General features: G+C 49.9%; 1 protein-coding gene across 4 annotated transcripts in view; it reads left to right on the plus strand.

The window, feature by feature from the left end:
* The first annotated feature begins 10,227 nt into the window (after positions 1–10,227).
* Arhgef10 (Rho guanine nucleotide exchange factor 10) overlaps positions 10,228–15,691 on the plus strand; it is an 81,499-nt gene continuing 76,035 nt past the window's right edge. For 2 of the 4 annotated variants that reach the window (XM_021633582.2, XM_021633587.2), the window contains exon 1: positions 10,259–10,356. In XM_021633582.2, the coding sequence (XP_021489257.1) occupies positions 10,339–10,356 (18 nt within the window). In that variant the 5' untranslated portion in view covers positions 10,259–10,338. The other 2 variants (XM_060381437.1, XM_021633583.2) reach the window with 2 other exon arrangements.

Here is a 15,691-nt window from a genome sequence, read left to right on the forward strand (position 1 = left end):
CCCAGGAGGCCCAGGTACCACCAAGGAACAGAAGGGCTGAAAAGACAAAGGAAGCCCAAGTTAGTTTCCTGCCAGCCTTTCTGAGGCTCTGACCATGGCTGGACACCTGACTGATAATTCCTCTGGCTGGGGTTGTTGTTGCCTGCGGAAGCTGGTGGCTGGGAGCAGGCCCTTCCCTAACCCCCACCATGGATGCAACGTGTCAACATAAGTTTAGAGGGGCACACCTAACTGCTAGTGCTAAGAGAGTGTTGGCACGCCTCGTGTCAGTAGGATTTCATGAGCTCCACAGAGGGTCGGCGTCTCTCCTTCCCTGGCCTTCGCCAGGCATGGCTGCCTGGCCACTGGCAAGTGAGTGGGAAGCCAGTTCCACATCACACAGCCGGGAGGACCCTAGAAGAGACCTAAGCAGACAGGTGGCCCTGATAGAAACTATGGGAGTTTTGTGTACAAACACAGACAAATACGTCTGTCACATGAATTGAAACGTTTCTTTTGATAAAGATGTCAAATGTTTCACAAACTAAAAAGCTCAGGGTTGATGATACAATGTGAATGTTGGCTGGACATAGCCTAAAACTGGAGTGGGTTGGAATACTGGGTGTGAAGGCTGCTGATTCCATCTTCAGGCTGCCTGAGACCCAGGCTACCTGTTTCCAGCCTCTGGCCATGCCTGAGCTTTACCTCCCTTCAACAGTGGCTGGCTGTGGTCCAGGCCATCTAAGGGCCTACATCAGAATAGCTGCAGGAAGAAGCCAGAGCCGCAGTGGCCCCCATAAAACTTACCTAGCAGTAAATCAACACAAGACAGAACTGTCATTGAGATTTTATACTTTTAGGCCAACTTCTGTATCTAAATTTTTCTTTTGTTCAAATGACTCAGGATATTATTTTCAAGTCCCTTTCTGTGAACCCCACCCTCCATTCAGAACTGGCATGTACCATGCACATTTTTATTTCAGTTACAAATTTTCACTTGCCTAGGGAGAGAGATGTAACTCAGCGGTAAATACTTCTCTAGTATACAGTAGTCCCTGGGCTCCAGCTGTGGAAACACAAAAAATCATAGTTAAAAAAGTTAAATCATAGTTAAACCCTAAAGTTTATCATATGTTTATATATATGTATATATATATATATATATACATTATACACACATATATACATGTTTGTATATATGCATACACATTTATTTATTTATTTATTTTTGAAGCAGGGTTTCTCTATGTAGCCCTGGCAGTCCTGGAACTCACTTTGTAGACCAGGTTGGCCTCGAACTCATAGATCTGCCTGCCTCTGCCTCCAAAGTACTGGGATTAAAGGCATGTACCACCATGCCTGGCATATATATTATTTTTTATTAATTTATTTTTTGAAGAAAGAAGCCTTTATTATCTTTCCTCTGATAACTCCAAGTGAGTGGGTTTGTGTCTGTTGTGCACTTACCTCACAGTGTAGCCTGAGCCCTGGGTGCAGAGGGGTGAGCCCTTCCCTGCCTTTGGAGCCCTGAGTTCTGGATGCCTGTCAGACAGAGTGCCCTAGCTTCTGATTTAGAACCCAGCCGAACTCACCTCTTTGCCTTGTAGGTTTCAGCCATTTGCCATTGGGTTAGTTTTTATTTGGTGATTTCATTGTTATGCTCCAGCCTGTTGGAGGCCTGTGTTTCCTGTTAGTTCACTACGTTAAAGAAATATTCCCAAACTCTTCAAAATATTTAAAAATGAACCCAAAGCTGAAATCCTTAGTTATTACTAAAAATATAGATGCAAACTCTTTACATCTCAAAGGACCCTGCCGGAAGTTTAAAAGAAAACTGGTTCCAGTCCCCTATAGCTTCCACAGCATTCACCGCATTGGTTTTCAAAACTGCTGTGTGACCCGCGGAAGCCAGAGCCGAGCTCACCTCAGTGGCAGTTTCTCCAGTCTCAAACTTCTCAGCACACTTTGTCTACCCAGAAACATTGTTTCTACACAAAATAAACAGAGGAGGAGCTGCAGGCCCCTCCCAAGGCGCTCTCCCCAACTCAAATGCAGAGCACCAAGAAGCTCAGGAAAAACTCATTTACCTAATTGAGGGCTCTTGCTTGGCTCAGCCACCCAGAACTTGTGGCCGGTTGACCGTCTGCAGCTACTGACCAGCAAGCATGAAGGAGCTCCTGAATGGTGTGCTTTTTTCCCCCAAAGGAGGGTGAGCGATGAAAGCCGAGAGCCACCCGTTTCCTGTTCCTGTCTGCTTGGTGTAGTCATATCTGCAGGGCCATCTGCTCCTGTCATTGCAGGGACCTGCAGGACCAGGGGCAGGCAGGAACAGAGGATGCAAGCCTGGACACTCATCCTACCGAGAGCAGCATAAGGCTCTCCCGCACCGCCCCCCTCCAGCTCCACCCCTTCCCCCGCGGAAGATGTGATAAGCCTCATCAACCCTTTGCAAGATGAACAATTATCTCTCAGTGGAAACTTTTCCAGTATGGGGTTACTGACCTTTCAGAATCCTCTTTGTCATTTCAGGAGCCAGGCTTTGAGTTTAAAGTTTTTTGTTTTCTTTTGTTTCTCACTTCTTTATTGTTGTTGTTGGCTAATAGAAAAGCTGGGGAAAATAAACACAGAACTCAAAAGCCTTTCCTTTACGTTTTTTCCCCCTTCCAGAGTTGCCGATTTCCAGTATTCTCTCACATCATTTCTCCTTCCTGGTCTGTCTCCTTTCCTGTCTTTCTCTCTGTCTGTCTGTCTCTGCTTCCTGTCTTTGTTCCCCATTTTTATTTCCTCCTTATCATTAACTTTAAAAACATTCCTTTGTCCCTCCTCTAGTTCTTTGGAGATGGGACTCACCATGTTGCCCAGGCTGGCCTGACACTGGGCTTACAGAATCCTCCTGCCTCAACTCTCCTGCCTGCTGAGATGACAAATGTTCATTACTTCTGTCTTTGTACCCCTTTACCTCTCAATACTCAGTGCTTAATTCCTGAGGACAGAAACATTTTCACTGTAACCACACCAGCTCAACCAGAGTCCAGGCTTCCTATTTAATTACATTCTGACATTTCCTTCCTGCATCTCCTCCTACTCCAGGACTGTTGAGTCATCTCTCCTGTGTCCCTCACCTGCTGTGGGTCCTCAGTCTCGGCAGGGCCAGGGATGCTAGCTCTGTCCTTCTGGTTGGTATGATGTTTGTCGGGCTAGGTTCAAGGCACACATCTGGCTACAACTGCAAAGCTGGTCTACTGTGGAGTGGCAGTTCACAGCTCTTTATCTGTTTGCCCCTCTGTGATGATGTTAATTTTAACGACCTGGGTAAGATAAGCAGCCGGAATAGTTCAGATAGGCTGTAAGGAATTCCCTAAACAGAGTGGAATAGTCTGGCTTTTCTTACTCTGGGAGAAATGATATCTTTAGTTGGCAGATCAAGCCGGGATGGTGGTGGTGACTGTTGTTCGGATGCCCATGAGTCCTGGCACTGGCATTATGTAAAGGGCCCTGAGGCTTGGAACTTCTCTGGAAAATTCCGTGTTGGGGATGAGGATAATTAGTGGTATCAGCAGGGACTCCTACCCCATGAGCGAGACTAACTAGCTCTGATAATGGAGGCTTACAGCTAAATCCACACACAGTATGTTTCTTCCGTTTTTCTTTCCCCAGTGCCGGTCTCCTGGGTTTTCTCAGGACACAAGGAAACCAAGATTCCAGGAATGGTCTGGCTGCGTGCTGTTGGCTTTGTAGGATTTATGGTTCATGATTTTTTTTTCTTTATGTAAAGTGTTAAGTTATAGACAACACAGTGTAAGAACACGGCCTCTAAGAAGCCGTGAGTTTTTGTTGTTTGAGGCAGGCCTGGAAAAGCTCCATTCTCCTGCCTCAGCATACCTGTCCTAGGATTACAGTTACATTCCATCACAATGAGCTAATAATACTTTTTAATTGGTTAATTTATTTTTTTATAATTTTATACATTTTATAATTTATAATTAATTTAATTGGTTATTTATTTTTATGTTTATAACTGGTATGACTATGGATTGTCTGTGCACCACATAGGTGCCTGGTGTCTAGGGAGGCCAGGAGAGCATGGTGGACCTGGAACTGGAGTTACAGACAGTTGTGAGCTGCCGTGTGGGTGCTGAAAATTAAACCCAGGTCCTCTGGAAGAACATCCAGTGCTTTTAACCACTAAGCCACCTCTTCAGCCCCAGCTAATAGTTCTATGAGTAGGTCAGTGAAACTTGTTTTTCTGTTATGTCTGTTTCTGCATATCTTAAAAACACAACTACTGACTCGTGCTAAATGAACGTGTTCAAGTAGGGTCACACGTCTGCCCTGATACGATGTGAACTCAGGCTAAGGCAGGTCCGAGAGTGAGGCGGGGACACGCAGACCCATGATGGCTTTAGTGTGAACATAGAGGAGTAGCATTCCATTCACTGGCATACCTTCTGGAAATTAGTGAGTTTCTGAGGGGAATGGCAAGACTGTGCTGTGACTATTGCCATGTGATGATAATGATGACGTTCCGGGCTAGTCGCTGGATGCCATGGAAAAGGGTGTCCTGATCGGGGCTGGATCCAAAGTCTGCTCCCTGGTGCCCAAAGCAGAACCAGAGAGGCCACACCTCAGCCTCCATTTTCTGAGGTGAAGTGGTGGTCAGCCCTCTGTGCTATGGGACTTAAGCTCTGCCTTTCCAGCACTCTGACACACACTTCCGCTTCCGGAACTCCCAGAGCCCTTCCCTTAGCTTCCCCACATCCTGCGTTACCTCCCCCCCATGAGGCCACTTACTCATCTTTGTGCCTCTTTCTAAAAGGTCCTAAACAGCTGCTGTGAATTTGACAACTTTTAGGTTACATAAATACAAGCTAACTCATTTCAAAGTGAGTAAGAATTGTATGTTCTGAGCCAAAAATGGCCCTGGAAACTGGAAAACAGATCATGCAAAAGGCTACAGTACTTTTTTTTTTTTTCCGTCAAGGAGCAAAAGAAGTAAAGAATCAATGCATTTGCCAAATGTGTTGACAGGGACACCAGTTGAGCTGGCTGCAGGAGAGCAGGGAAGTTGTGCTTTGGGTTTCAGGCGCTATCAGATGATAATAGCTCTAGGGCTGGTAGAAGCCAGTGATCTGCCAAGTAATACCTTCTAATCCATTGTAGACAGATTTCCTTCTAATTGAAGCATTTCCTTCTCGAGAGGGAGGTCACAGGGCTCCGGCAGCTGAGGAAACTTATCAGGATGATGAAGGTCAGAGAGATTCCCGGGGCTGCTGGTCACTTGGCGATGCGATAAAGGCAGCAAAGGATTGCTCTGCGGAGGGGAAGTTCTTACGTGGAACTGCCCTCAAGTTGTGCACGAAGCTAGCTTTGTGGGTACGGTGGCACAGAGACCCCGTTGGCACTGGCAGGGATAGTGTGGATTCTCTTGCCTTCCTTCATCTCCAGTACTGCCCCCTCCAGCTGCCCAGTTTTTGCTCTCTTGCCAGAGGCTGGCTGAACAGATCAGAGGGCACTGGAACACCCTGAGGGCCAAGAGGATCAGGCTACTGTGGTATGCCTCTCTGGCACGCCAGCCCCTCAGAGCTTCCCTGGGCCTCACGGAGTCAGAAATGGAAAGTATTTAGTTAGAGCATCTCTCGGTTCCCTCCGACCCCCAGCAGGTTCACTCTTCCTCAGAGGACTCACTGTCTCCTCTCAGACATCTCTGCTGTTCACCTCTCCCTCTAGCCTGAGTAAGCAAAGCAAGAAAATAGGCAGTTGTTGTAGAAACTGGAAACAAAAGGTCATTGTTCCCAGAGGAACAATGTGCCCTTCTCCCACAGCATTGCACAGATCCACTGAAAGAGCTCCAGTGAGAGCCAGCCTTATCTACATGGTCCCGAAGTAGTCTCTGTTTCATATTTTCAACCTCCCCATCCCCCTTTTCCCTTTGGCCGCAGTCTATAACAGGGAGCCTGGGTTGGGACAGGGACAGAAACAGCTCCCCAGAGCCAGAAATCCCAAGGGCATGGCCTGCCAAGCTGCCGCCTGTGCCTAGAACCTGGAGAAGATCTAATTCTTTGGATTATCGGTTAGCGGCTCAGAGCTCAGGCTGGTGGCACACCTGGAGGTGCAGGGTGTATGGGAGGAGGACAGTAGGAAGCCCATAGCTCTGTGGAAGGCAGGGTTGGACACTTAGGCTGTGTGGCTTCATCTCTGTGTATCCCCTTAGGAGGATACATAGCATGCTCAATCTGGGCAAGCCAAATGTGCCTTTCGTATCCCCTTCCCATTGGTCAAAGCTACTTCCCCTGCGACATCTACCTGCTGTTGTCTCCCCTGAGGTGCCCCCCAGCCGGTTCTGAGGGGAAGATGCTGTGTAGCTCGGCCAGAGCTAGCTTCTGTGAGTTAGATGGGGGAGAGAGGGCTTAGAGGTTTTGTGGTCAGCAAGGACATGTGGCAAGTGGCGGCCAGGGATACTTGGTCCAGCAGTCCAGGGATTCTTGGCCTTTGTCCTGGAAGCTAACAGATACTCATGTCATGATCTGCTTGCTATCATACTACCAGGTATCACCTACTGGGAGAAGTGCCAATTGGTATCCGGTGCCAGAACATTCATTTTTAGCTTTAGCATGCCAGCTTCATTTCCCATGGATGGGAACAGTCATGAGATTGAGGACAGCATTGCTCCCATCTTAGCTGAGGGCAGCTCACCAAAGGATTCTGACAAAAATGACATCCCTGTTGGTGGTTCAGCTCACCATCCTCGTGGCTTTGCTTGGATGTGACAGGAGATGGACCACACACGATGATGGTATGAATACCGGTGAGTTTAGAGGTCTGCAGGTGTGGCTTGTGAGGTCCCCGTCTCTATGAGGAGAGCAAGCACTGCTTCCCACTCACATTTCTCCTGGGCAGTCACATCCTTATGCTGTCTCTAAGGCCACATGCCAACCTCAGAACTTGGTCCTTTGTAGTATATCCCTCGCTGGGCTATCTCCCTGGGATAGCTCTGATGTACCCAGAAGCTGATGCCCACCAACGCTTGGCAGGGATGCTGCCATTCTAGTCATTTGTGTTTATTTTAGAACCTCTGTAAGGACAAACGCTGATAGCTAGGTAGACACTCAGAATGGGCTATGTGGTTGGCAGTACTGCAGTATCTTTTACTGTCTGCTCTCAGGGCTGTGTCTGTTCCGGTGGGCTGTCTGTCTGTACCTGGAGTCGTGCCTGAATGATCCCTCATGGCCTCGTGGGTAGGTAGACGGCAGCTGAGATGACCACAGGAAGGAGCCAGGCTGACCAGGCATAGGCTTTCAGTCAAGAAGCTGTGTACTAGGAAAGTGCTGCTAGGTTGCCTTTGGAGGAGAAGAGGCCAGACTGGGCCTCAGGGCAGAGGCAAGGACGGGATGTGCAATAGCAAGAAAAGGACTTCTTCAGTATCCATCCAGCATGCCCCAGCCTCGGAGCTCTGCGGGGCATGGAGAGGTCTAAACTGTAAGGTCTGAGGAACAGCCAGAGCCTCTGCAGAAGTTCTTTGTTGGTTCCTTGCTCCACAGACTCATAGGGGAGCCTCCAAGGGCAATTAGAAGGGACACTGAATAAGCACATCCTTTGCATGGGCCTGAGGTCTGTGCACCCTATACACACTGGGGAGGGCACGGTCTGATGGGCCATTCTGGAGGCAGATGTGTCTACTTCAATCTTTATCAGGATGCTTAGGTAGGTTTTTTGCTGACCATTCCCCCAATTCCTGTATTTCTTGCTATCGGCAGTGCCCAAGCCACACCTCATCTTCACATCTGGATTCTAGTCAGCACCGGGGCTGTACTAACTGCTTTATACAAGAGACGGTAAATACTACCCAAGATGCTGGCTTTCAGGCATCTGATTCCAAAGCCTGCCTTACCCAGCATTTGGGAGGCAGAGGCAGGTGGATCTCTGAGTTCAAGGCCAGCCTGGTCTACAGAATGAGTTCCAGGACAGCCAGGACTACACAGAGAAACCCTGTCTCAAAAAAGAAAGAAGACAGCCAAGTCCTTGGCCTAGTGTCCCGCCTTCCTCAGCTTCGAAGCCACCATTGCCTCATCCTGCATAGAGGAGGTAGAGTCCTGCAGGATTGGCAGGCAGAGCTGGTGAGATGCCATATTTGTTTCCCTCACATCCCATTGGAGCACACAGGACCTTCACTGTGCATCTTATGCTTTGCTCAGCAGGCGATGAATAAAGGGACATTTTATATCAGCTTAGTAAATACAGTCATTATATTTTATATGACCTGATTGACACAGCAGAACACTACATCAGCGAATACAGAGTATGAGTTTGACTACACAACAGAAGCAGTTCAACGCTCACCGGTCATCTGCTAGAACACGTGCTAGCCATGAAGTGTCTTCATGAGGTTTAAGGATTAAAATCGTATACTGCTACGGCACAGTAGAAATAAGCTTAACATACATAAGTAAATATGTTTATGCAATTATAAATGTATTTACATAATAATAAAAAACCCCTGTTTGATAATGAAGCTATGTTTGATAACTTTTCTTGGTTATCCCATCGGTCAAAGAGGACTTAAAATGGGAAGTTCGACATTCCCACGTGACGAGGTGTGATATTACAACGGATTGGACAGGACCTGAGCCAGCCCAACTCCTTTCTGACCAGCTTTCTCCCAACCCCTGCCTGGTGTGGTGGGCCTCAGTGGTATCACAAGCCTCGATCCCAGGGGCTCAGAGCCTTGGGGGATGCTGTGCGCTTTTTACTCCAGTTGGAAAACACCACAGTTCAGGCCTGTGTCAGATGCCCTTCACCTTTCTAGTCCGGGAGTTCTTTGAGTACTTTACCCAAGCCTTCCCTGAAGACGACAGTAGGTAGGAGTCTGTTCAGACAGGTCTGAGAGTCCAATCTAACGGGTTGCTGTAACTTTAGTGAGTCTGACTAAGAGCTATGAAGTGTCACCACACCTAGGCTATAATCTGCCTTACCCAGCCATAGTGGTCTGTTTGAGTTTACAGAGAAGGGTGTAACTACAGAGCACGCCGGCTTTACGGACACTCGCATAGCTCAGGTATCTCTTTGAACTCATTCCGTAGTTGAGCCGGCTTAGCGTCGCTAAGAAGCCTGGCCTTCTCACAGCTCACGTTGCTTCTGTGAACCAGGGCGGGGGGAGAAGTAACCGTCCAGCTTGGGAACACAAGTTTGCTCCGTGCACTAACCAGGTACCAGATAGAACTTTGATGGGTGGTGTCATCCTTCAGTAGTTTAATGATTTGCCATATTTGTGCCTTACACGCACAAAACAAAGGTCCATGCTGAGCAAGGTCAGCTGCCCAGAAGGCCCCTTCCAGAGTGCCCCAGCGCTTTTCTATTCAGACACCTGTGTACTTTTTCATATCACCATGGCCCACCGTGTGACGCTCCGGGTCTCCACGGCACCTCAACGCTTCGCTTCAGCTGGGAGAGGCTAGCTAGGCTCTCTCCTGCTTCACTTCCTGCTTTACCTGGAGCTGTGGAATGCTGAACTCAGGTTCGGAAAACAAGAGCCTCCCTCCGGTGACAGTCATGCTGTAAAACTGCCTGAGAGGTGGTGACCTGAGGTCGCAGACGGTCTGGGTTTCCAGCCCCTTGGTCTTGGCCGGAGCAGGAGCAGGGTCGGATGGGCTGTCCTCCTGCATTCCCCGCTCACAGGAGAGGAGCCCTACACGGAGCAGAGGATGCCGGGGGCCCTGATGGGTGTGGGATCTGTTCTGTGGCCCCTGCCCGTGGGATCCAAGATGGGAGAGGTGGACAGGGGGAGAAGGGTCAGAGACGGAGCGAAGTGTCGTCCAGCAACCCCCTCCCACGGGAGCCCAGACCGGGATCTGCAGGGAGCGGGCAGAAGCTGGGGTCACGGTGGGTGGAGCGCTGGTCTGTGTTCCCCGCCCCCGCCAGCGCAGCTCCCTGTGTCTCATAGAGGGCGGATGCTGGGGAGGCGCACTCTGGCCCCTCGCCCTTCACCCGAGTGACCAGGAGTCTGACCGCAGAGGTGCCCTCTCAGGGACACTGAGAGCTAGTGTCCTTCCCGCGCTCATTCTCTACCGGGAGCGCGAGGAAGGCAGCACAACTCCTACTCGCGAGGCGGCCCGGGGAGTTGGGCTGGAGGCGGGGCGGGGGGGGTCCCCGGCTGGTGGCCACGTGGCCTCGCAGGAATGCGCGGGCGCGAGGGCCGGGCGCGGCCAGGGAACGGGCAGGAACGCTGGCCAGTGGGCACCCGGCACGGCCCGCTTCGGCCAATCATGAGGAGGTGGGCGGGGTTTCCCCGGCGGGCGGGGTGGGAGCGCATCACGGGCGGGGCGCGCGGGGGGCCGCGGGACAACTGGTGGACGCAGACGGCGGATGGCGCCCGGCCCCTCGGTGAGTGAGCACCGCGACCCCACGTCCCAAGACGCTTGCACGGGCTGCTTCTTTGCTTTAAAAGTTGCACTTCTGCCCAGCTCCCCAAAGTAGCTAAACCCCACCCTGGGCTTGCGGGACCGTGCACACTGACACAGACGGCAGCGAGTAGCCACCCCTCCTCCCACCCCAGCACCAGTTCAGCGCTGTCCCTGGCACGGGATGGCAAGGAACTTCCAACTTCAGTTTCAGTTGCCCCCAAATCCGCCCGCGTTCCCCCCTCTAGGCCCAGCAGTCCACACTCCCCCCACCCCCACTCCCGATTTAGTGGATATATCTGGACACAGGGCAGCAGCAAGCAGCACCCTCGAATCTGCAGGTGGCCCATAGGCACAGTCAGTCTCTCACTATTGAGGTGTCCCCAGGTGCAGATGAGGCATCATGCAGTCCTCCATTTCGGTGGGTATCCCTAGACACAAGGCGGTGAGAAGTCCCCGCACTTTAGTGGGGCAGAGTTAGGGGCAGCCTCCTAACTCCTCAGGCACGGACAGCAGACTGTAGTCCCCAGCATCGCGGGAGTCCCATACCCTGAGGATAAGGCCCAAGGGCATGTGCAGCAGTGACCTTGTCCCTGGCCTGGAGATCTGGAGTGGATTCACAGGACACTGAAATGGCATAGGAAGAGTCATAATGGGGTGTTTGAATGAGATGCTTAGGATCCTAATGTCCCATTTAGGGTGAAGGTGACTGCTATTGTTTGTTTGCTTGTTTTGGCCGCCCACCATTGCTCAATAATCGAGTAGTAGATCTCGACCTGATGTGCAGTAAATAAAAGCAGGTGGCTGGACCCCGGTGCACTGTGGACCCTATGTTTTGAATGCAGTATGTCGGGTTCCCAGAGGGCATCAAGGCAGAGTGGGTCTCAGTCACAGCTGTTGCTGGAGGAAGGGGTTCTTATGGGCCCAAAGGACAGCAACCTTTCATTCTTTGCTTTGGCTGGACCACACAGTACATTGTGTAGCTGTGTTTAGAATCTGGGTGAGGGACAGCATTTTCACTGCCGGGTGACTCTTGTTTTTCTTGATCAAACCTAGGTCCGCACACATGCTAAAGCAGGTGCTCCCTTTGACTGCTGAGCTGCCTTGCTAGGCAAATGCTCTATCGCTGAGCTACACCCACAGCCTCATTTACTGCTAAAAATCTGTTGTGACACTTGAAGGCCTGAGTTAGGAGGATCTTGAGTCTGAGGCCAGCCTGGGCTACAATAGGGAGACCTTTCATATGAGCAAGGAGGAGAGGCTGGGGTGTGGCTCAGAATAGAAGACTTGCCTGGCACACAGCAGGCTGGGTTTCCTTCCCAGTAAGAGCCAAATAAACACAGAAGCAAAGCTGTGGTGGCTCGAATGAGACCGCCTCCCCACCCCCACCCCAGGGGCTTAGATGCTTGAATTCTTGGTTCCTAGCTGGTGATGCTGTTTGGGTAGGTTTAGGAGGTGTGGCCTCGAAGAAGGAAGTGTGTCCTTTGAGGTTTCAAAGCCATGGGCCATTCTGAGTGTATCCTTTGTGCTTCATGCTTGTGTGCTTGTGGCTCCAGGTGTGAACGCTCAGCTCTAGCCACTGCACCTGCTGCCGAGCTCTTCCCAACGATGGGCTTTTATCCCTCAGGAACCATATGCCCAAATAAACCCATCCTTCTATGAGCTGTCCCCGTCATTTCACCCCAAAATAACTTTTATTAGAAAGGATTATTGAAGTTTAAACTTAGTATCTTTAAACACATACCACTCCTTTCCAGCCCTGGGAGCTTTCTCTCATTTCGTTGGCTTGTTAGACAGTAGTGCACGACTTCTCGGAGGCTGAAGAGCTGCTATATTTGGTGATGCCCACCATCCATTAGCCTCACCAGAAAGACCTGTTATTGACAGAGGGGTTTTTAGATGTCCAGAGATGAGGTAAAAATCAGTTATTGGAAATAACTTTTTGTTTTAGAGGTGCTTGAATTAGAACCGCGCTGTCATGCATGACCTCCAGCCCTCTTTTAAGAATTGGTTCTTCTCGACTTGCCAAAAGCATCCTCTTAGTATTTTGATAAGCTGCATCTTCAGTGAACTACTTCTGGTGAGGCTAGAAACATGCCCTGGCATTTCCAAGTGGAGAAGTTCTGGGTGGACTGGGCATGGGGTGCCGTGTGCCTGGACTTCGGGTTACCCGATGGAGTCCCGACTGTGGGACAGCCCCGTGGCTGTCTACTCCAGGCTTGGGTCTGCTCACGTGTGAAGTCACTGGGAGCAATGTGTATATAAACAACAACTCTGTACACCTGAAAGTGTTCTGCGTTCACCAGAGAAAAGTAAAAATGCAGCAGCTGTGGCTGTTGTCGTCTGTAGATAACAGTATAAGCCATTTTCATGATTGCAAGAAAACCCCTGTCGTATGATGCATCATTCATGCTCGACTCAAAAGTGCACAGTGGAAGGTTATGTCTGGAGACATTCAGAGCGTATTGACGTTTGTTCCTAAGTACCGTTTGCTTGGGTGTGGAGGTAAATAAGCAGGCCTGTGTTAGACAGAGTAGGATGCACTGTTAATTATCGTTGGGGTAGAACTGTAACTCTTGGTAGCTGTGCTCTCTGGAGTTGTGCTCTGCGGACTAGACATTGGGCTGAGCACTGTAGGACAGACAGCTTGGGAGGGTCTGAGGTGACCTGAGAATAGATGGCAGGTGGACATGAGCGTATCTGTGGGCAGGCAGCAAGATGGTGGTCCTGACTGTGGGTGGGGCCTGGGCTACAGCCGATGGAGAGAAGCATGTGGTGAACCATCCACCTTAGGAAGGCCCTGCTTTCAGCCCCTACCCTGTGTGCACCCTCTGCAGGCTCCTCTGCCCTACTCCACTGAGGTGGCCTTCCACAGTGGCTGGTCTGAGTGCTTGACCTTTGCTTCTTTCTGTGTGTGAATTTTCAAATCTGGATTTACAAAGCAAGGCAGTAATTTTTCATAGTGTATTGTCATTCTCTTTCCACCTGTACCATTTCTTGCTTTTTCTTGTATCACATTGATGTACACCTTGCTAGTGGAGAGTGGTGTCTGTGGGACAGGGTTTCTCTGTGTAACAGCCCTGGATGTCCTCAAACTCGTTATGTAGACCAGGCTGGCCTCGAACTCATAGAGATGCTCCTGCCTCTGCCTCCCAAGTACTGGGATTAAAGGTGTGCTCCACTGTGCCCGTTTGTTCTATTTTCACTAAACAATGGGGAAGAGGTTTCAAGTTATTAGGTTTAATGCTTTTGTCTTCCATATGTCACCTTCTGATATAGAAGTGATTTGGTCTGTGAAATACGACATAAAAAGCTGTGCAAAACCCGGTACAGTGCTGCATTCTCACGATCACAGCACTGGGGAGGCCGAGCCAGGAGAGTGCTGAGTTTGGGACTGGCTTTGGCTGCATACCAAGACTTTGACAGTCATGCGGATGATCTTGCTGGGGATACAGGGACAAGTGTGCCTAGTGTGTGGAGCATGGCTCTTCCACATGGCTGTGTCCTGGCCGGGTCAGTGTCCTGCAGAGGAATGAGGTGCTGACTGGCCCAGGCTAGGCTACCGTCACCTGGATGGGCTGACAAGTGGGGCTGAGCTGTGATGACAGGAGCAAGAGTGGCTGAAGCCTTGGGCCTTCCATGCCTAGCTGCAGAGACCAGCTCTCATTGCTGGGGCCCTGTCCTGAAGGTGTGGGCTGCTGTAGGAACTGTGTTTAAGCTGTTCCTTCTGAGCATGGCTTGTGGATGTTATCCAGCTTTCCTTGGAGTCTGCACCACCCTTTGCAGTGCTGGGGATTGAACTCAGGGCCTTGCACAGTGCTAGACGTGTGTCCTACCACTAAGCTACAGCTCCATCCTGATGCCTTTTCTTCTTAAAGAAAGCATTGTGGACATTTGCCTTAGATGCAACACTGAAGAGAAAACTAGAGTCATATGTATAGATGATGGTAGGAGCTGGTATCTTGTCTCATTGGTGTGGATAATTAAGACTGTACAGGAAGTCAGGTGTAGTGGCTCACATGAGTAATCCAAGCATCCATGAGTGTGAAACAAATAAAACAAAATAGAAGAGGAGGAAGAGGAAAAGAAGAAGATGCAGCAGAAGGAGAAGAAGAAGAGACTTACATGGGATAGGCCAAGGAGACATGTATATATATTAGTGAGTTTTTTTGTTTAGTTTTGGTTTAGGTTGTGCTTTTGTCTTTGCTTTTTTCAGTGCTAGGACTTGAAGCTAGGCCTTGTGGAAGCTATCCAGGTCCTTTAACGAATTACTGTATTACTGTCTCATTCTACTTTTTGTCCTTTTTTTTTTTTTTTTGAAGGAAAAATGGAGTCATGATTTCAGTTTGGTTGCTTTTCTTTAAAGAATATAACAGTTATGAATTGAAGTGGTCTTTGGTGCTCATCTTAGCAGTAGTAAGCTCAGGATGGAAGGCCCAGTCTCTGGAGAGGATAACTGGTCAGGTGTCAGCACAGGGAGGCAGTGGGTTGACCTGTAAGGCCAGGTCATGTGTTATACAGTGGCGGTTTCACTTGGATCCTCATGGGACTGACCTTATGGTGACCCGATGGTGAGGAACAAATGTGGACACATTCAGGAGATTTCACAGCTGAGTGACCCCATCTCTGAAGGTCTGGTTTTGTGTATGAAAACCTGTGGAGTGTGTCCTTACAGTGTGTGGGCCCAAGTCTGGCTGGGTTAGGGGTTACACGGGTGGGGTACTGTTGAGGCCCTGCAGATAGAGCCTTTCTGTGTGGGCTTGGCCAGTTTGCTTCTTGGCACTGGCCAGCCTTCTGGCTTCTGAAGCGATAAGAACATTGACTGATGTTTTGCTGTCAAGCACTTGGCACCCCCTGGGGCAGGGGGTGACAGGGAGTGGAAGCAGCCCACAGTGAGCTGAGAGGCCGAGCTCAGGTGGGCACCTCCAGTTCCATCAGAGAAGCTTTGCTATCGGGAGCTGCTTATGCGGGCTCTGGCTAGAGTTGCAGCTGTGTTCCCTGGTGCATTGTGGAAGAGGCTGAATCCGAAGGAGTGGTTCTTGGCTTCGTAGAGCAGGCTGCTTTTCAGTCAGAGCCAAAGACTGAACTCTCATATTTGGTTCTGAGAATGTCAGAGGGGCGTAGTTCTCCATGTACAGTCCAGAACCCAGGGTCTGAAGTGGAAGAATGCAGCAAGGCCTGGGGTAGTGGCCTGGACGGGGCAGGTCCTCTGCTTTGGCATAGAGTCTAGACATGCAGGGGTTTGCATGATTTCATAGGAAGGAATGGAAGGTTCAGTGTTTTGCCAAGCAACAAAAGCAATTGGGAAAAATAATCAT

The sequence above is a fragment of the Meriones unguiculatus genome, chromosome 4, assembly GCF_030254825.1.
Source record: "Meriones unguiculatus strain TT.TT164.6M chromosome 4, Bangor_MerUng_6.1, whole genome shotgun sequence".
Lineage (NCBI taxonomy): Eukaryota > Metazoa > Chordata > Mammalia > Rodentia > Muridae > Meriones > Meriones unguiculatus.